Consider the following 21,028-nt stretch of genomic DNA (forward strand, 5'->3'; position numbering starts at 1 on the left):
ACTCAGTCCACGAAGATGAAAAGTGGATATGCAAGCACTGGATAACCAAAACACGGCAGGAAAGCAGCACTTCTAAATTTGGATACAGCCTTGAGAACACCAACACTAAGAAACCTAGGGAAACTGTAAGCTAGTAGGTGACAGAAACAGAAGTAACAGATAGGAAGCCATCAGTTCAAAATGAAGATAATTAGCAGAGACCAAAATGAGGTTACTAGCTGTCTTCTATCTTGCCACTTTCCATCAAATAATTAAGTAGATGCAACAAGCAGAATATTTTTTCTTCTTCACATACTCAAGAGATCTCAGAAACACTGCCATACCAGAAAAACCATGTGTCCCCGCATGATCAGCTACTCATATGTTGTTGTAGGGAATGATGACATAAGCAGGTAGAACAATCTCTATAAGGCCACATAGTAAAGTCAAAATGTGGATAACAGGATAACCCTGAAGAATTGTGTAGCTGATAACATCAGTAAGACCACTGCTCTACACTTCAACTGCTGTCATTCAAAAGAAGCTTTTCTGTCTGTAAGACAGGACTTTTTCTCAACCAAGAAAGCAAACACAGCACACAGAATCACTGAACATTTCCATTGGCTATAAAGCAGCTTTTAAATTATTCGCTACGAGTGACTCTAAATCAGTTTTCCTTGCCCAGAATGGCAGAAACTGCTCAGCACTGCCTTATGTGGAATATTAAAATGCTGGAAAGAAAATAAGGGCACAGGTTGCAGGAATTTTTCCTGATTTACAAGGAATATCCATTGTATCTTTTTCTGTAATTAATCTTGCTTAAAAACTATATTTATTTCAGCCTGTAGTTATACAGTCCAGTTAGCTCAATTAGTTTCATTCTTCTAAATTTAACACCAGTTTTGATTTGCGACTGTAGCACAGTTAATTGTCATTACTGATAAATTTACTCCACAGATCTGACTGCATTTACAATCTGAGCTGTTTTCTCTTCTACGTTTGAGAAGGTTCTTCACCTGCATATATATACACACACACACACACACACACACACACACACACACACACACACACACATATATACACACATGTATAATTCTGATTTAGGAAGGCCTCTCATGACAAAGATCACACTATAAGCACCATATCACATCTTTTGTAATGATGCCTGCTCTACAAAACAGGTGTGTTTGAAAGGATTAGACACACTAAACTGAAAATCTGGAAATGCGAGTTCTTCACAGTTAATATGCCAGGTGAGAGAATGTCACAACTCAAATATGATTTCTGCCACCGCTATTAATGAGTTTACTAAGGAATTATAGTAGGGTAGTGTACATAGAAATGAAAAGTACAATAATGTGGCTGAAATAATTTATAACCAGACAACAGAACAATGCTTACATTTATTCTAAAACACTTATAAAAGTTAAAAACAAATCACTTAAGAATCTTAGGAAAGTCACCCTATTTTTTTCGTTGTAGAAAAGCCATTGTTTGGTCTGATGCAACTGTTATAACACAGCAGCCACTCAGTGCATGAGGTTTTCAAAGGAATGAAAACTGAAAAATAGACAAAGGCTAAACTTGTGAAATCTATGCATACACATGAATGGCAGACACTATTTTCGGCTTAAGCATAACATGCTCCGCCAGACTGCAAAAATTCCACCCACAAGGTTAATTCTGGTTATTCAAAGTACCTTGGTTAATGTCCACACTAGATAAACAGAGTTTCCTGGTTTTCTATTTGGGTTGCTATACATGATCTGATCAGAAGCATCAAAATTATGCACCTAAGAACAGAATGTGTTACAGATAATGGTCTGATAGCTCTTTTAACATCAACTTAATACAAGACCATGGAAAAGATGGGAGTTAAAAAGAGACTTGAGGGAACCATTGCTGCCTTTTCTTTCTCTGTACAACAGGCATCTTATTTTCAAGTCAATTCAGATTCCTGAATTTCAAGAGGGGAAATAAAAGTCTCCCCTCACTAGGAACACATTCAAGTGAATTAAATATCACAATTTTGAGAAAAACCTGGTACAAAACCAAAATCTATGCAACCTCTCTTTCCCAAAGGCAGCAGTTGTGAAACCTTCCCAGGATAACAACCAAGGCCTTCAGGAGACTCCAGTGAACCTGTCACCTCCAAAAAGGAAAGGATCTCAGGCAATATGCAGAAACTAGGAAACACAAATAAGAATCTATGGTGATTATCCCCCTATGTTCTTTGTAGAAACTAACAACTTCAGGTAACAAACTGGTTCTGTTACCAGGAACCTGGTAGATACAAGAAAGTCAACATCCACATAAACCTGTTAGAGCTGGTGTCGTAAGGAAGCTGTTAAAACAAATGAACCCTGCCACATAAAGTCTCCTCTTTTGCACTAGATAACTGTTATCAAGCAGCGAGTGCCTGGTGCAGAATCACCACAGTGTGTACGCAATTACATCCTCCTACAACGCAGCTTGCTGCTAACATCTGTTTTTTAGTTTCTATAATTTGATTTTTAACATTCAGTGCTGCAGAAAACAACAGGATAACTAAAAGTGAAAATCTTCTGAAGATCAGTGAACTTCTCCCTTTGAATTCACAGCCTTTTTACCTCTGTCATAAAGGCAACCATAAATGCTGCTAACTGCCATTAAAGCAGCATTTAAAGTCCAGAAAGAAAGAAACTTTCGATCTCCAGGTAGTTCTTCCCAGTTTCTTGTGAAGTATTTTATGCCAAATAATTCAGGGGAATACATGTTTCTTGAGGATACCTACTTACTGGAATACTTGAAACTCACCCATGACTATAGAAGAGAGAATAACATGAGACCATACACAATTTTAAACATTACAATTTTAAACATTATGCATTTGACAGAACACAGTTTGTGTAAAAATCATATTAAAAAAAATTATTCATTTTTTTAATATATCTCAGATATATTATTTATTTTATTGAATTACATTCACTTTCACCATGTATGCTCTCTTCTATTTTGTCTATAATGATGGAGAATAAAAATGAGAATAATCAGCTTTGCCTTTGGAACTCTATCCTTCATTAGTAACCAACATACAATTTTTATGTTTAAGTTGTAAACAATATTCGGTGAAATTTAAATACAAAATACAAGAAAATTAAGCTGAAATCTTGGAACTGTTTCTAGAACCATTATTCTTAATATTAAATTTTGAAACTTTTTTTGTTTAAGAAAAGAACCTTTATTTTATGCCTATGTTATGCAACCACATTACATTCTGAAACTGGAATTACTTAGAGGGAGCAATATTTCTTCCAAGAATGATTAATGAGCTGCAAAGAAAAACCTGATGCCATTACATGCCTCACACACCAGGCAAGTACATAGAACAGATCAGCATGTTTTGTCCAAAGGCTGGAAAGCGTCTTAGTGACTCCCAACTGTCTGTGAATATATTATACTTCAGAAAAACACGGTGCTCCAAGCTCGTAGATAAAGTAATATCTCTACTCAATATATAAACTCCATCGTTATGTAGAGTGCAAGTCAAGTTAAGACCCGACTTCGATGTGTTCTCTTTGAGGTAGAGCCATTCTTTGGTAGCAGTGTTGTAAGACTGCACAGCTAAGACATCTTCACTTTGGCTGGATTTTTGGTTTGGTCCAAGTTCATGGATACAACCTCCTACTAGATAGATTGTTTCTTCAACAGAGACCATCTGCTGTTTACGAACGTGGACATCGCAGATTTCAAAGTTGGTCCAGGAATCAGAAGTAGGACAGTATTGCAAGATGTTCATATTTCTGTCTGAAACAGAGGAAAGAGATTTATAAATAAAAAAAAATAAATAAATGGCACTTATTGAGGAGTATTCTTTTTGTCTACAAATTGTATTAGCCATTATTATGGACAGTACAGAAGTTTAGGAGACAGGGAAGGAACAGATTACTGAGAACTGTGAGTCTTTGCCCCCACTGATAAAGCTAGAACGTTTTATTCTATCACAGTAAGAAAAATAAAGCTTCTGGTGTCCTATTAAATCATACAAATGGTCTGGGAACATAGATTTTAGATGCTTAATTCCTAGCCATTACCTAATAATTTTGATTTTGCCTTTGATCGATATGCAAGATATTTTTTTATGTAAAGGTAAATAGAACTATGTTCTGCTTTCCAATGGTGGTCAGAGATAAATCAAATTATCATGAAAATTCTATGCTTCATTAATAGCTGTCAAGTGATGATTTATCATCCAAGCTTAACTTTTCCTTTCAAACCACAAATCAAAGTTTTAGGGAATAAAACTCATAAAGCCAGTTACATTCCATCAAGTGGCATGGATGACCTAAGGGCACATTTTCAGTACCTCATAAAGAGAGAAATACACAAGGTCAAACTCACCTAAAGATCAGGAAATCCATGCAACAGCACCAGATAGAGGTACAGAGAAAAGCTTAGCTGTATCTGTGCTTCAGCTACAATTCAACAGATGTATTTGCAACACTGTTATTCTGAGAAACTGTTACACTACCTCCCTGATTTACTGTGCAGGAGACATGGTAGCATCCCCATTGAAGGCTTCACTAAATTAACAAAGAATGCACTCGAATTTTTAGCTAGTAAATTCAGTTTCAACCTCTGGAGACCAGAGCTTAAATATGAACCCAAGTGTCAAGTGGTAACAGGCCTGCAAACTCCAGTTTGGCCTTTCAATAAAATCTGCTCTGTATTACAAGTCTACTCTGCATGATGATCTCCAGATGAACTCCCAAGTGGAACAGCAGATGGTGACACACTAACAAGTTATGTAAGAGCACAGGTATAAACAGCCATAAATATAACTGGATTGTCCTAAGTGCAGTTCACGAGCAGCATGGCTTTGGAGATTCTGCTATAGCATTTGCTTGCACTGTAATGACTTTTGGTCATTGCTTATTACTCATTATCATCTTCCTGTACACTTAACCCACATTAAATAAAGAAAAAAAGAATAGGAAACATATTTGCACTGCTGTATAAAAATGCTGATCAAAACTCCACTTATAAATGATCTTTGCCTATAAACAATGAATAATTTCCTGACTATCTGAGGGGGGTGGGGGGGGAGGGAGAGGAGGGAAATCCCAGTATTCCTAGAAACATTAAGTTTCTGTGTCTTTCCATAGCAGTAAAATTCCAAGGAAAAAAAAATAAAATACGATGCTACTGTTCGAGAGAAGACAAATGAAATGGAAGTCTATTGCAATGTAGCCTTCACTTATTCAGTACAAAGCCCAAGATTTTTGATATGCACAGGAAAAAACAACAACAACCTTGAAATGCTGCATGCACTATAACAAATATGAAAAACACAATATAGGCAGACTTTCTTAATATTTTTCCAAAAAAGTTTACCTCCTGACACCTTTCTTACTACTATACGACCAAAATCTAAGAGGAAGAGGACTATGCTGGATTCTGAAGTACACACTGGACTATTTCATCAGAAAAGCAGAGCTGCAGGTCCAAATACCAGCTACTCATGTGGGAAATTACAGACAGCTACCTAGTTTTCAAGTTCTTATGTTTGACAGGCAGAATTACAGCTCCTAGGTATAGGCTGTGAAAACACCCATAACCTGATGACAGTATGACAGAACTAATTTTTTATTTCAATTCTTGGGTTTGTTTCATTACACCAGATGAAAATATTTCCTGAAAATTAAAATGATGTGGTCCAGAGAAGCAGTAAGGAAAAGAGGTAAAGGGGGGGGAATACAAAGCAATACAGAACAAACTCAAAAAAATAAGAATACAAAAAAAGCTTTCTACCTCGTGTAGTGTATCCTCCAATAACATAAATCTTGCCCTTGCACTCACAAGCTGAGAATTCCGCAAGAGGATTTGGCATGGACGCTACAAAATTCCACCAGTCATTTTCTGGGTTATAACACTCCACGTTGGAAAGGGATTGACCACCAATGGCATAGAGCTTTCCATTTACAGCCAGCAGCTTAAAGTTTGACCTGAAAGACAAAGATTGCAGCACCAAAATAGGTTAAAAAAAAATGTACAGAAAAACATAAGAAACTTCTTCCTAATCAGGCTCCACCACATTCATCATTACATCATATCAATTCATTTATTACAGAATCTGAAGTCTCCAGTGCATGTCCAAAATTCTGTAATCACACTTTAATTATTGAGGACAGCAAACGGTGACATTCTGATATAAATGATGTTGATTCTGAAACTAATGCAAATTTTATTTTGGATTGCAATCTATGGCAGTTTGAGCTGTAAATGTTTTGTTAGCTAATCTAACGATTGGTAGAGGTCTCATTTTTAATAGGCTTTATTGAAGTATCTTTAGTACAGACAAATATACATACACACAGTCAAGGAGATTATTTTAGTTAAAATCACAGAAATATCAAACAAGATTAGCAAGCGCAGGAATGTGTACACATCCTAGTCTGTTTCACAGCCTCTTCAATAACCTTAATAAATAGAAATATAATGTGGAAAGCAGTGAATTACATTCTACAATTGAGAGAAAAGAGAAACTCCTGTACCTCATTTAGCATTCATTTAGGCTGCTAGACACCCTCCACCCCAGTGAAGCAAGACGCATCTGTAAATTAACGTTCCATTCATAGCTGAACAAAATACGCTGCACTCCACAGACAATGATCTGTTTTTATTTCTTATTCTACTCAGTTATCTTGTCATAACTTATATGTAACAAAGGGTAAGTACCTAGTTACTGAACTGCAAGAAGCCTTACATCTTGCAGTTTTAAGGCAATATAGAAATGAATAGTCACTGGATACTGGAGTGCAAGTGTGGAGGATCTGAATTTCAATCTATTCCTTCTGGCTATAGAAGATGGTCTAATAAAGTCTTCCCCTCTTCAGAAACAGTCCTACTTACAAGTCTATGCCATCACCTAAGCAAGATTTTTCTTTCAGTACTGTCCATTTTAAACCAGATCCATGAGCTTTTATCACACAGTATCCTGATTAACTAAGTGTATGAAAGTCATTGGTGTGCAAAAGATCAACACAAAAACAAATGAGGAACTGCATTATATCTGTAAAACCAAAGTGCTGCTTTAGCAATGCACTCACTGAGTTGTAAAAACAAATTCCATTCTGCACGAATCCAAGATTAAAAACTTACCACCATGCATTTTTGCAGGGTTTTACCTTGACAGAGCAAACCCTCTCGAGCTGCAGACTGCTCTGTAACTTCTTTAATTAAATGTATAAAGGGGAAAAAAAAAGTTTCCAGATAGAATCATTTTGTTCCTGTCATCATGATAAAGCTTTGAAAACTAATATGCTTCTTTGAAGGAATTAATTCTATTATCTTTTTTACTGATATTTACAATTAGTCACACTGTTCATCTTCTCTGTACAGCAATTGTTTTCCGTATTAAAGAATTCAGAAAAATATGGTGATCAATAGTCGGTGTGAAATGAGGATAATTACTTGAAAAACATCATTATTTCCAAAGTAGTGTACCTGTCATAAAACTTATAGTAGAGAAAAAATGTCCATAAATTAGCAGAGACAAAAAAGAACAAACAAACCAACAACAACAAAAAAACAAAAAAAAAAACACCCCAAAACAAAACAAAACAAAAAACAACCCACCCAAACCATAGTTTCCAAATGTCCTTTAAAATCAACATTAGAAAGTCTGCAACTCTGTGTCTATGATGGAGATGGTAGAGGATTTTGGCTTAAAAATAAGTTCATACACTCAGAGACAGTGTTTTATTATTGGAAAAAAAATTTAGTCACATTTAATATGCAAATTCCTCCAAAAGTAATGCCTCCTGTCTATTTCTGTGGAACTACAATTGATGCAAAGAGCACAAAAACACTATTTGACAGAGCAAATTCTCAGCTACTGAACACTATTTTTCAACATGGTTCCCACCATTAACTATGTACTCTCAACAGCAATGAATAGGAGCATGCATGCTGCATGTGTATGGATTTTTATCCACATCGACAGAGGTGACTCACTGTTGCTGTCACAACAAATACACCGCTCACCACCTTACTGTGCTAACATTCATTGTTTGGTCTCCATACGTTAAACAACCATCAATGAATGTCAACTAGGTGCCATTTTTTCCTGCATGAAGAAATTCAGTTCCACAGGCACTTCCATGTCAGATGCTGTTTTGTCAGACTACTTCTCTGCTGTCATCTGTCACATGACAACAAAATTCAACAGCCTATCAGCAGGAAGCTTCAACCTGTACTGCCATACCGCTAACATCCACCTCTGATGTTGTGGACTAATGTAACAAAATATGAGACACTACTTCCAGAGTAGCAGCTGTACATGCTATAAGTTCTGGCAGATAAGACATGAAAAACAAGCGTGTACTGTCCAAATACAAAAGAATTCAGGTTTCCTAATTGACATTCACTTTTCTAGTAACCAAATAATTTAAACAGGTGGTTGAGTGATTTAACCACTTCCAGCGTTAATTAAAATGGACGTTAATCAGTGCAAGTATCTCAGATTTATGGGATACATTAATCAAAAGCTGCAACAAGTACCCAACAAGTACCACTCGACATGAATGTTTGGACAGTGGCCCAATACATTATGAAAAACTTCTCCCAGTCACCTTTCTACGCCAGTAACAGCAGGTATTTTTATGGAGAGTGAATATTAAGAAATATTTAGTGTATTTTTGCATTCTTAATGTGTTGGAGCAGCTGGAAACAACAAAAACAAGCGTGAAGCCAGCTCTCCACAACTAACAAGTGTTCTTTGTGCTACAGCTTGGGAAACAACCAAGCTTAAGAGCCTGTCAAATTCAGCTGTGGTAACTCCACTCACTTATGTGAGTTGATTAAACTCAGGGATCTGAAGCACTTTACAGACACTAGGCTTAGTGCTCTCTAGTTGTTATCACTTCTTGTTAGGATATGGCTATGTGTTCTGAAGATGCTCATTTCCTCTTGAAAGGAGTCCCAGGAACACAAGCAAGGGTGGGTATAAGGGTGGCTAATATAAAGATGTTAACAAAGATGATGGTAGATATTCAAAGGTTATTAGCAAAGGAAAATTCACCAATGTTGACGCCTTGACCGGAAAGCTGAAGCAGTCTCCACTGGGGAGCAATCTCCAAGAGATGCTGCCTCAGTGGTGGTCAGCCCTTAAATGAGGTCTTAGAGGAGGTGGAGTCCAGCTTCACCCCTTCCAGGAGCACAGCTAAATTACTCTCACCTGTGCTCCCACAGCTGACCCAACACTTGCCTCAGCTGATTAATCAGAGGTTCAAGCTGTGATTTCCCATACAGTGGGTTTTGCAGCTGTTTAAATTACAATTTTTTTTCATTCACTGAAAGAAGCGCAGAGTGCAGGAAGGAAAAAGAATCTGATGTACATGGACCAAAGGGTCAGAATGCACAACTTTCCAAATATTTTGTGAAAAGCGCAGGTTGCTCTGGATTGCATAAACAGCCATATAACGTGTCTGTAAGAGACCACTGGCTATGAAGAAGACAGCAAGTGCTCTCTTGTTCACTGACAGACCTTATACATTCAGTATACAACAAGAAGTTATCTTAGATATTAGGGAGGATTTTCTAATCAGGGAGGTAGCTAAGCATGGGAAAAAAGTTACTTCCAAAGCACTGCACATTTACTGCACGAACTATTATTCATACGTTCCTTATATGACTACAGAACATGGTGCTTCCATACTTGAGCTTTGGAAGCATGCATGATATATTTGTGATAGATGCAACATAGATACTTTCAGCCTGAAAATATTTGAAAAGTCTATTTCCCCTCAAGCCAAGAGAAATTTTAAAGAAGAAAAAAAAAAAAAAAGCAAACGAACAAGGAACGAGGAAATTTCCTAAACCACTACCAATTCCTAGGAACATCCTCTCTTGCATTCCTGTAAAGAGTCCCCAAAGTGGCAGCAGTTCAGGCAGAGATGGCTCACAAAAACAGTATTCAAAGTGCATGTATATAATCCCAGCCAGGGGCTTAAAAGTGTCTTCCAAGACTAGAAGATTTATCTGTTGGGAGCGTGCTGAAAGAAAATAAACATGAAATACTCAGCTGTGACTGAGACACGCAATAGAAATCCCATATTGTTTTTACATGATCAATTTCAACTGTCAACATTGAAATAATTTTAAAAAAAAAATAAAAAATGGAAAGGTACTGAAATACATGACTTGAACCATCCTCAAATTTCCTTATTACCTTCCTATCCCCAAAGACCCCAAGTAGTCTTGGGCAACCTGTACATGAAGTTTCTTCCTCAAAGAAGTCCATGTAGTTCTCTGAAGACACTATTCCAAGCACAGCACCTCTAGAATGAAAAAAAAATTAGAGATCTAGAAACGATCATCTGTTAGGGATTATTTATGGATGGTATTGGATCTAGCCTCAGATGATAAGAAGTTCCTGGCTCAGACACCAGCTCCCTATGGACCTGAGCAAATTACTTTTTACCTAATTTGTGCATGCATAAGCAGGAAATAGTGTTTCATCAAATTTATGTGGGCATTGCAGGAATAATATATGAAAGCTATCTATTATGAACAAATTTTAAATGACTGTAGTAAGATCTCTATGCCTAGGAAGAGAGCTAAAAGCTGTTACATAAACCACAGTATTCAGCATACATCTGACACTTCTATTTAGAGATAAGTTGGGAATATTTCATCTATGCACACATAATAGATCCCAATAGATCCTCAGTTACTACATTATAATAAAGCAAATAATTAAAGATAAAAACATTGTAGTATTCACAAGTTTTTGGAGGGCAAAATACTTGCTATATTCAAATGAAATAAACACAATTACATCCATAAATCCTCATCCTTCTCTTAAAGACAACACATGCCTCCAGTCACATAGGCCAAATCTAAATCCTGCTAGAATGTTGCCTGAAGTCAAACCCACTTCAGTGAGAAGTAGAACTTTCTCTCAAGGTATGTAAAAGATGCACCCACAATATGTAATTGTATCAGCTGACATCGACTAGCTTGGTAGACAACCAAACAACCCAATTACCTAAGCAGCATGCTAGGCAACTGCCCTGCTTGTTTTATTGCAGCACAACAAACTAAAACTGCAATGCCAAGCAAACTGCATCTCATCTAATCAGCAGACTGTAACCAGTGCTATTCCCGTTGAATTTAAACACTGAGTACAAAAATTCCCTTCCCCTGCTCTTAGCTCCCATGGCACAAGCCGTCCTTTTTTTGCATTCTGGCCACAAGCTGTTCAACCAGTCACAATCTGGTATCAGAGAGTTGAAATATTAAGTTAGAAAAGTTAGAAAAAATACAGAACTTCAGGGCTGAGACTCTACAAAGATGTTAAAGTCAACAAGTTTTATGATGGGATTAGTAGAATTTCCATGCAAAAAATTTCCAGTACTCATTATTCATGGAGCTATATACTCATTAGCTGCCATCCAGCCTAGAAGTCAACATGATGCTGGTCTCTTTTTAGCCTTCAATCACTACACTTTAATGTAAGACTGTTGGCTATTTCAAAAACATCTATTTGCATGTTCCTTTTTTGGCATAAATTGCCAACATGAAATCCCATACTGAGTAACACCTGTTGTAGGCTTAAAGATTGTTGGTAAGGTAGTATAGGTGAAAATACTAATAAAAGGAGAAAATAATCATTTGTTTATTTAACATAATGACTATGTATCCTAGAATTTGAACAGTCAGGTAACAAGGTGAAAAAAGGGCCTTAACAATGCATTTTTAAACCCCTCTCATTTCCCATGCTGCAGAGTTATTTCATATAATAACATCTGCCTTGCTATGGACACTACACAAACCAATACCAAACTTCATAATTTGATCAAAATGGGGCTTCTACAGGAGACGCTGATTGGTTTGATCTGTCATACTTTTTCTACTGAGGCCAATGTGCTCTCAGCCATTTTGGCAGGCAATACTGCATAGGCCAGGCCTACCAAAATAGCCCAGTCCCCAAAGGGGTCTCTAGGAATTACCAACAGGCTGCAAGAAATACACGCAAACACACAGAAAGAGATGTTCAGTGTTCAAAAGCTAAGCACTTTATAGCAGTTATTGTGTACAGTGTCTTTCCAACAAGCCAGATACATCCTATGTTTCTAATCAATTCCAATGGCTGACCAGGTATGAAAACATTTCAGTGAATTTCTCACAATGATAAACACAGGAAGTGAAAGGATATTAAAGTAGGAAATAATTCATTTTAGGTCTCTAGGTCCTCTGTTTTGAGGCATTTTAGAATGCAAGCTCAACTGGAAGAGAGACTACAGATTTACTACACTAACTGAAAGCATTCATGCTGGGGTCTCTAGTCGCTACTTGAATTTGCTGGATGGAGAAAATAATTTTCATTCTAAAGCAAATTCTAGATTCTGTACTTGTTTCAGCACAGATTCAGATCGAGAAGAAAAAAAATTAAACACCTTTGTAAAATGGAAACAGCTAAAAAAATTCATCTTTGATATTTTGTTTCAGTGAAGTTTGTATTTTGAGAAGTCTGCAACGCCAAGGCAGAGCAGCCACAGCCTTTGATGGGAAGGACTCTCCTTGGGTCTCCATCAACACTAGCCCGCTAAACACAGAAATATTTCTGAATAGCGACTTCATCATAAACGTTAAAAGAAAAAAATAAATAAATAAAGGGAAAAAATAATCAAGATGCTTAATGTTTACTAGGTTCAAATATTCTCATAAACTGAGACATTTCTGACAATCTTCGTGCCTTTTTTTTTTTTTTTCTGGTAGAGATTTCAACAAAATGCAGACCTAGAAAACATTTGGGTTTTTATAAAAGTACATACCAATAACAAAACTTTTCAGCAATCCCTAGTTCTGATAGACTGAACATCTCCATTATGAACAGTGAAACATTTTACCACAGAGTACTAGAGATAAAACTTACCAAAAAAAAAAAAAAAAAAAAAAAAAAAGTAGAATTCTCTTTTTTGTTGTTTTGTTATTTTAAATAGAATTTCAACTACCAGTATTAACAGCTGTTTGGAGACTGGAGCTCCTAGAAAACTATGATTTAAAGGAAAAATGGGAACCCACCATTACTTTACATCAAGGTGAATGACCACATATGGCAGATGGCCACAGCTCAGTCCTCAGCTGTACCTAACTCCCATTTTCCCCACATATGTGGCCTTAATCACCTGCATTTGCCCAACAGAGCCCCATTCTCCTCACCCTTCCTACAGCAGCTCCCTGCGCCACACTTTGGGGCCACCAAGAAGTAGAGAGCCTACAGGGCTGTGCCACAGCTGAGGGGCTGCCACCAGCAAAACTGAAGCCTTAAGGCTGCCATGCTATTGCCAAGCCCTTCAGTCCTTCCCATCACATGATGCAAGAGACAGATCTGAATCACTTCTTGTAAGGTTGCGTCTGTCCAACTCCAGGTGACTCAGCAGGCTCTGTTTTGAAAACAGACAGGGACACATGCACACACCAGGGTGCAGAGGTTACCTCTTCTGGTTCATTGAAGACAGCTGACTCCACTCATTTAGGCAAGGGTTGTAACAATGGGCAGCTGAGATCTCCTGACTGGTGGTGATCCGGTACCCCCCAATGATGAAGAGGTAGTTGTCCAACATGGCTGACCCGTAGCCTCGCACATTCACCAGATCTGGAGGTAGGTTGTTGGCCAGGGGCAGCCATTGCTCTGCTTCCTCATCGTATCTCAGCATGGACCAAGGGGCCTCTGCCTGCGGGTGGCCCGTGGATGAGGTACCCATGAAGTCCCCAATAGCCACCAGAGTGGCAGTGCCTCTCATCCGCCTCTCCTTCAGGTGCTGCTGGAGAGCGTGAGGCAGGTTGAGGTGCAGCCGGGTATCGGGCCTGCGCAGCACCTGGTGGTAATGGGAAGCCATGAAGTCCAAACAAGCATCGTGCAGATCCTGCAGGCCATAGACCTGGGCCAGGTGATGTAGCTCCAGGCAGTTGCCCAATCGCACCTGGGAGAGCAGCAAGCGCAGCAGGGGAGTGACTTGCAGGTAGGAGGCGGCCTCCACCAGCTCCTCTAGCAGAGGAGGCTCCTCCTCACCCTCTTGCTCCAGCCGGGCAAGGCAGGAAGTGTTGATGAAGTCCAGCACCAACTCCAGTCCCAGCGCGCTCAGCCCTCCTCGCAACAGCTGCTCTTCCTGGCCCTGCCCTGCCTCCCGCATGCCCGAACGGTACAGGGCTCGGAAATAGTCACTCTGTTCGATCAGCTTCCTCTTGCACACCGGGTAGCACTTGTCCCCCAGCCGGATCTGAACCACTTCCTCTCCGCCGCCGTCCCCTTCCCCCTCCTCTTCCTCCATCCGCTGTCGCTCCGCAAGGGACATCGCGACCCCCTACCAACCAACCCGGCCTCAGCCGGCTCCACCTCTGCCCTGGGGTTCGCTGCCGGGTAGGAGGAGCTGAGCCGGCAACAACAGAAAAAAAAAAGTAAAAAGCCCTAAAAAGGGAACGGCGCAGCGCTCAGCCGTTTTGCTCCGCCCCGATGGCAGTTCGCCGCTGGCGGGGCGAGAGTCCGCTGTAGGGTAAGGAGCAGCTGCTCGCCTCCTCCTCGCGCTGCCCGAATTGGGATGGCCGCGCTGCACCAACCCGCTGCCATAAATGTCCCTGCGAAGCCCCGCAGCGGGGAATGTTCTGGAACGTGGGGAGAAATGCGTGTGACCCTGAATAGCTGCGGGGAGGCGGCAGCGCGATTGCCTGCTGCTCCGCATAACTGCGAAAAGAAACGTCCTTCACGTCTAGCACCAAGATTTAGTAACTCATACCAGGATATGGTTCCTCTTGCATGTGTACCGGCTCTTCCTTTGGCACATAGAGATACTATAACTTTTTTTGCTACTCTTACCTTTTAAACTAGGTTCCAGGGATAGGAAGTGTATTACTCACCAGAGTCACCTACAGAGCAGAGCCACGATTTTGTTTGACGTAAGTAACCAAGGAGTTAATAGCTGAGCATCTTGCTTCATGTTTAAAGTGGCTGCTCTCGTACTGGCTCCCTTGCATGCTTGAAGCACAGTGGAGCTGGTTGGGTTTTTTTTTCTTTTTTAAACGGCTGATGATGCTGCAAGATACACTCTTACATAATGACAATATAAAATGCACAACATGAAGACTTTAAAGATCTATTCTCCCCCTTTCTTTTAATTTCTATTCTGTGCATTGCTAGACTATAGTTTAGCATTATTTTCCTCTCAGCACTGATGTGACTCACCTCTAGTTACTGCAGATTGTGTAGCTTTCAGATAAATCCTGTCTTCCCCTGCTCATTTCCCACAGTTAATTGAACTGTTCAGAATGTCTGGGTTTGGGTTGGTTGATTATTTTCTTGTTGCTGCTTTCTTTTTGTTTTCCATCTCATTTCAAAAGCAAGATGATGCAAATGCTTTAAAGGGCCAATTTTGTGTTATGAAACACTTTCAGCTTCAAAGCAGTTTCAGTAATATCATTCACAACAAGCTGAGGCCCTAACACTTCAGAAGTCCAAGCTATGCATCCTATTGTACTTAAATTCACAGAGCAAGGCTTTCCGAGTCATTGTAATGGTTAACATGCTAGATGTAAACAGAGAGTTCATGCTTGTTATGGCCATTAAGATTCCCTCTGGAATACAGTGTGATTGCCAATGTGGTGGTATGATTGCCATCTTTAGACATCTGGTTTGGAATATCATATGTTTGATGCACTGGCGAGTTAGCTACTAATTGCTGAGTGATTTTTTCCATGTAGTGAGTTATGATAAGTTCTGTTCCCTCTAAGTATGAACACCGGCACCTAGATAGAATATTTCTGCTGCTGCCTTAGTGTCTTCCTGTGTGCCTGCACTTGTCACTCTGCCAGGGATTTCAAGTTCACCTTTCACAAGATTTTTACTAGACTGCATCAGTTCTGTAATGTACTAATAGATATGAGTATTTTCTACCAACAAACTTCTGAGAGTGTCATGTGCACAATAATACAGCACAGCACTCCTTACTGAGTAGCCACTTTTGCAGAAAGCATAAATCTGTTTCCTCAGTCTATGGCTTTTCCTAGGCTGATTCTCAGCTACTATGTTTTTATCCATGCTTAGGACTGGGTAATTGTGTTAAGTCAGAGCACACTGGCAGGGTCGATCTTCTGCTCTCTTGCTACATTAATCTGCATTCTGTGCTTACATGGTGCTAATACTGAATTGCATCAAGGTAAAGACTACCTTACTGTTTCACATTTGTACACATAATATGATCTGTTTCCTTGTGCACAGCTATACTGTGGTATACGATAAGATTGGTATTGTATCCTGCTATACTGGAGTCAAAGAAAAGATTTTGCTGTTTCACTAGCAGTCATCTTAGTTTATCTTAGAAGCAATGCATTTTTTACAGCTTAAAATGGAAATATCTAGTGCTAGAGCTGCAAAGTCAGAATCTGTAGGCAATTATAAAAACTTGCATGATCTTTGAAACAAATATGAAGGACAATCTGTAACTCTTAAAGAACATGCTGAAGCATGGAACAACATGAAAGCAAGTCTGTATCGTGGTAGACATTAAACAAGTGCGTGTAAAAAGAACAGGACCTAAAAAACAAGACATTTTCACAGAGAGGAAGACAAAGGTAATTATGCTTAGCTTTTCAGTACTAAATTTGGATTTGGGCTTCTGGAGTGGAGTCTTCAGGCTTGTTTTAGATACTTCAGGTCTCTGTCTACAGTGTCTGAGAAACATATTAATCCCTAGGGAAAAAGAAAATAATGCTCATGTGCCAGTAAATGAAAAAGGAAGTCACCAGAAATGGGCTTTCACTCTTGAGATGAAATGGCCATTTCTGCTTGGCATTCACAAGCTAGACGCTTTTGCTTGTGTACAGTAACCTAAGCTGTTCTCTTTACTTAATGCCTAAATTGTTTCCAGGGCTGAAAAAAAAGATCACTCTTTTCTATTAGAAAGACTCTGAAATGGAAGAAGCTCTCTTACACAGCAGCCATTGTAATAGGCCATTCAACCATATAACTAAGCTTCTGATCCTGACTGTGCCTGGGCATACATTCTTATAGTCCTAGAATAGCAAAAATAAGGAAAGAGAGAGAGTCAGCAGGAATTGCTGCCACAAAGCAAAGCAAAGACAGAGATAACAACAGAGAAGCAGCACTTGTGCATGGCTCCTTGATTTTATCCCTCACAGAGGGCATGGAGGCACAGAACAGCTGGTTCGTGCCTGTTCTGTGTGCTACGACTGAAGCCTGCTTCAACTTCAACAGTATTTAACACCTGAACTTTATTTGTCAGAATGACAAATGCTTTTCTTCACAGGCAACTTGGTTTGCATATACATGAGATACAGCCTGAGGTTATGGAGGTGGTGAGAGTCCCTCTCTGTTTTGTACTTGTGAGGTGCCATCTGGTAAATTGCATCCAGGTCTGGGGCCCTCAACACAAGGAATGATGTGGAGCTTTTGGAGGGGATCCAGTGGAAGGTTATGAAGATGATCAAAGCGTTGGAGCACCTCTCCTATGAAGACAGACTGAGGGAGCTGGGCTTGTTCAAGAAAGCTGTGGGGAGACCTTATTATGACCTTCCAGTATTTAAAAGGAAGATTATAAACAGGAAGGAAATCAACTTTTTTACATGGGTAAATAGTGATTGGACAAGGAAGAATGGTTTTAAACTAACACTCATACTAGATTTAGATTAGATGTCAGGTGGATTTGTTTTTCTGTTTTCTGTGTTTTTTTAAAGAGGACGATGCTTGCACAGGCTGCCCAGAGAGGTTGTGGATACCCCATCTGTGGAGGTGTTCAAGGCGAGTCTGGAGGTGGTCCTGGTCAATCAGAATTACTTGGAACCTGATGATTCCTGCAGTCCCTTCTAACCCAAGTGATCTAAACCATAGATCACTATGATATTGTGATCTATGATTTTTTTTTTAATTTTTTTTTATTTTTTTGTGGGTCTAGCCCAAGACACCACAAAGAGTCTGCAGCAGTGGAGAAACAAATCCTTAAACATCAGTAAAGTGTCTAGAGGAAAACTGCATTGTTTAGTGTATATATTAAGCAAAACTTATCTTGATTTAACACAAAAACACTGGGTCATACATGGGAATTAATAAGAAACAACAAGCTGTTGTTTCTTAAGGACCAGACCATGACAAAGGCAAAAAAAAAAAAACAAAACCCAAAGAAAAATCTGAATTCCTTTCAGCCATGTCAGTCTGAAATGTGACCTGGAATCAGGGGTTGTTTAAAATATTAATACTATCAAATATAAAATGCCATATTCTTCCCTTTAAGATTCTTCCCTTAAGTTCCCTGCCAGGCAACTGTGTATTGAGAAATAGTAAATTATTCAAGAAAAGAATTAGTCTTTGGAAACAACTCACTAGCTGTTGCTAGTATTTTCCTTGTCACAGGGTACAAAGTAAGTATCTGTGGAACACAGAAAATATCCTGCATTATTTCAGCATTAAAAACATCAGTGTTTTAAAGTAACTTGGCATTTCTAAGAGCATAATTTTGTTTTAACTGAAATCTTTATCATTTGTTAAGGATGAGCTGCTTAAACAAAGGTGGGGGATTTTGTTTGGGTTGTTTGTCTCAGATTTGTAGCTAAACAAAGCACTTCTTATACAATTCCATTAATAATATTATTCAGGGAAAAAAGAAAAAAAACATTAATTTTTGATAGCTCATCTTGATTTTATTCCCTGTTCTTTTCTGTTTAACTTTTTTCTGCACTGAATGTACAATTTAATATTTATTGTTTGCAATGCAAATGTTTTATAATCGTATTGAAGAAATACTTTCATGATATTTTTCAAACAGAATTTAATGAATGATTAAGACTGAACTGTATATTGCAGGCAGCAGAGAGGCTTTTCCTATTGTTTGTGTGTTACTAGTCATTTTATGTGAATCATGATAAGTTTCAATCGCCAGACAGCAGAATTGAGGTAGGAGTATGTAAACAGTTAAAATGCTAGTTAGTTGCTTCAAACAAATTCACTGAGCATGCCCAGGCCAGAATTTTCTTGCACAGCTTTGTCTAGAGTAAACTGGTAGCATTTAAAACATCACACACATTTAAAACCTCTTGTAAACAGATAGAACCAAGTGTTAGTATGAAACAACTGGGTTAGATAAGTAGTATTCTGCATGGAAAGCTTTCACTATGCATCCAGCAGTATAAAATTTTTCACAATATTGAAACTCCATCCATTTTGCTTGGTTTTCTGTTCTGTCATAAATAAATGTTCATCATGCATTGGAAAGTTTCCTAAACATTGTGCCCTTTTGTCATAAAACTTGGCTCAAGTTTATATGCATGCTAGTAGATTTATATTTGTATAATCTCATCTGGCTAAGCCTTGTGTTACTCTTTGTTTGAACACTAAGACTTCAGCTTTCATATTGAAGCTTTACCAGAATTGGCCAAGCTCTGAGAGAAACTTAGGGCCTGGCAGCCCCTTGGAAACAATGTTTAAAATATGGTGGTTGTTGTTGTTTTGTTGGTTTTTAATTTTTCTCCCACAATCATAGAATCATAGAATTACCCAGGTTGGAAAAGACCTCAAAGATCATCAAGTCCAACCACAGCCTAACCATAGTGCCCTAACTCTAACAATGCTCTGCTAAATCATATCTCTGAGCACCACATCCAAACAGCTCTTAAATGTCTCAAGGATAGAAAATGTAAGTTATAACACTTTTTACAAGAGAAGAAATATAGAGAAATGTGTTTGTAAATTCAAAAGAAGAAAGTGAACATAGTTATTTTTCCAGTCATGTAATAACGAGATATTTGCTTTTATATTTGTTTCAAAGTATTGATATTTTGTGATACATCTACAACTTTTATACTGTGTCACAGTGATATATTCTGACATTATCAAAATCCTCGGGCTTAGGTAAAATTTTGATCTTATCACTGCTGTAGTAAAATAAAAAACACATGTACGTACTTCAGTCAAATGAGATAAAAACTTCAGTCTTGCTTTCCAGCTGGCAGTTGTCCACTTTCAGCTGCTCTGTCAGCCTATAACACAAATGGATTAAGCCAGGCATGTCCAATCTGCAAGCTGTGTACAGCACTACACAACTCCCTGTGTGGCCCACCCCCTACCCTGCACCATAATGGCTGTGTCTCCGCAACACTGAGTACCCCAGCCAGCCCCTGAGCACCAACCAACTGTGCTGTTAACCTCATCTGGGCTGAAACCTGGGCACAGGGCTCGATGCAATGTCAGCTTAAATTATGGCAAATATGTTTATGGATTTTGAGGCATTAGCTGAACACAGTTCTGTGAGCAGCAAAGAATATGCAGCTGTGCTTTCTATTTTGATAAAGGAATTTGAGAAAAGGTTTCAAGATTGCAAAAAAAGTCATTCATTTCTTTATTTGCGACTCCATTTTCAGTCAATATAAATACACTATCTGCAAATGTTCAAATTGAACGTATAAAATTGTAATAAGAAAATGGATCACATCTACCAGACTTTATAAGATCTCTCTTACCAAACAGAAATATCCCTCACTTCAGTGGCATGCCCTATTCATGTAATCACTTCTTGGAAGTACGTACATTTGTGAACAGCTGTTTTCAGGGATGAAGCATAGGAAGAGTGGAATTTCATCATAAATCTCTACTGAACACCTTGAGAACTCTCTAAGAATTGCCACTGAATCAGACTGTTGCGTTACTATCACAAAAACAAAGTAAAAAATCCCCTTTTTTTCTATATGTTTTATGGTTTTGTTGCTCTCTTTTGCATATATTTTAATAAAACACATTAAAATAAGTTATTTTACTTTATATATATATATATAAATAAATATTATATACTTTATGAAGGCTACTCAGAAAGTAATGTCTTCTAATTTATTGTGTTGACATCAGAGGTGGATTTTGGTGGAACAGCAGTAGAGGTTAAACCTTCCCAACTGTATTTTATTACATTTTATTGCTGTGTGACAGGTGGTAGCCAAGGGGAGTCTGACAAAATGGCATCTGACATGGGTGTGAAGCGAAGCCGTGGAACTGAATTCCTCTGTG

General features: G+C 38.6%; 1 protein-coding gene and 1 long non-coding RNA gene across 6 annotated transcripts; one reads left to right on the forward strand and one right to left on the reverse strand.

Annotated features, from left to right (window-relative positions):
- Window positions 1-1,350: 1,350 nt before the first annotated feature.
- Window positions 1,351-14,374, reverse strand: KLHL42 (kelch like family member 42). Of its 5 annotated transcripts, XR_014944798.1 has the most exons (5): window positions 13,465-14,374; window positions 10,193-10,301; window positions 9,849-10,016; window positions 5,773-5,966; window positions 3,179-3,768 (listed from the first exon to the last, which is right to left on the reverse strand). XR_014944798.1 is itself a non-coding variant. In XM_085543503.1 (3 exons), exons 1-3 carry the CDS (start codon window positions 14,322-14,324, stop codon window positions 3,757-3,759), a joined length of 1,062 nt encoding a protein of 353 aa, XP_085399629.1. In that variant the 5' UTR covers window positions 14,325-14,374; the 3' UTR covers window positions 1,351-3,756. The 5 variants fall into 5 exon arrangements, 2 of the variants coding, with proteins under 2 accessions (XP_085399629.1, XP_015726615.2); XR_014944800.1 differs by lacking the exon at window positions 9,849-10,016 and having other exon boundaries at window positions 1,351-3,764; XR_014944799.1 differs by lacking the exon at window positions 9,849-10,016 and having other exon boundaries at window positions 1,351-3,768.
- LOC146762487 (uncharacterized) lies at window positions 14,283-20,822 on the forward strand. Its single transcript, XR_014944812.1, has 3 exons — window positions 14,283-14,522; window positions 14,855-14,922; window positions 17,289-20,822. It is a non-coding gene; the product is annotated as an uncharacterized LOC146762487 (long non-coding RNA).
- Window positions 20,823-21,028: the final 206 nt, after the last annotated feature.

This window comes from Coturnix japonica, chromosome 1 (assembly GCF_054131305.1).
Source record: "Coturnix japonica strain WE chromosome 1, WE-NBRP24, whole genome shotgun sequence".
NCBI lineage: Eukaryota > Metazoa > Chordata > Aves > Galliformes > Phasianidae > Coturnix > Coturnix japonica.

Bases quoted from the DNA above. Each gene is read 5' to 3' on its own strand.
- KLHL42 (XM_015871129.3), bottom strand. From the start codon at position 14,324: ATGTCCCTTGCGGAGCGACAGCGGATGGAGGAAGAGGAGGGGGAAGGG. The intron at 5,967-13,464 runs GTAACCTCTGCA...TTTGTCTTTCAG, and splicing joins TCTTCAATGAACCAGAAGAG to GTCAAACTTTAAGCTGCTGG. The intron at 3,769-5,772 runs GTAGAAAGCTTT...CCTCTGTTTCAG, and splicing joins TGGAGGATACACTACACGAG to ACAGAAATATGAACATCTTG.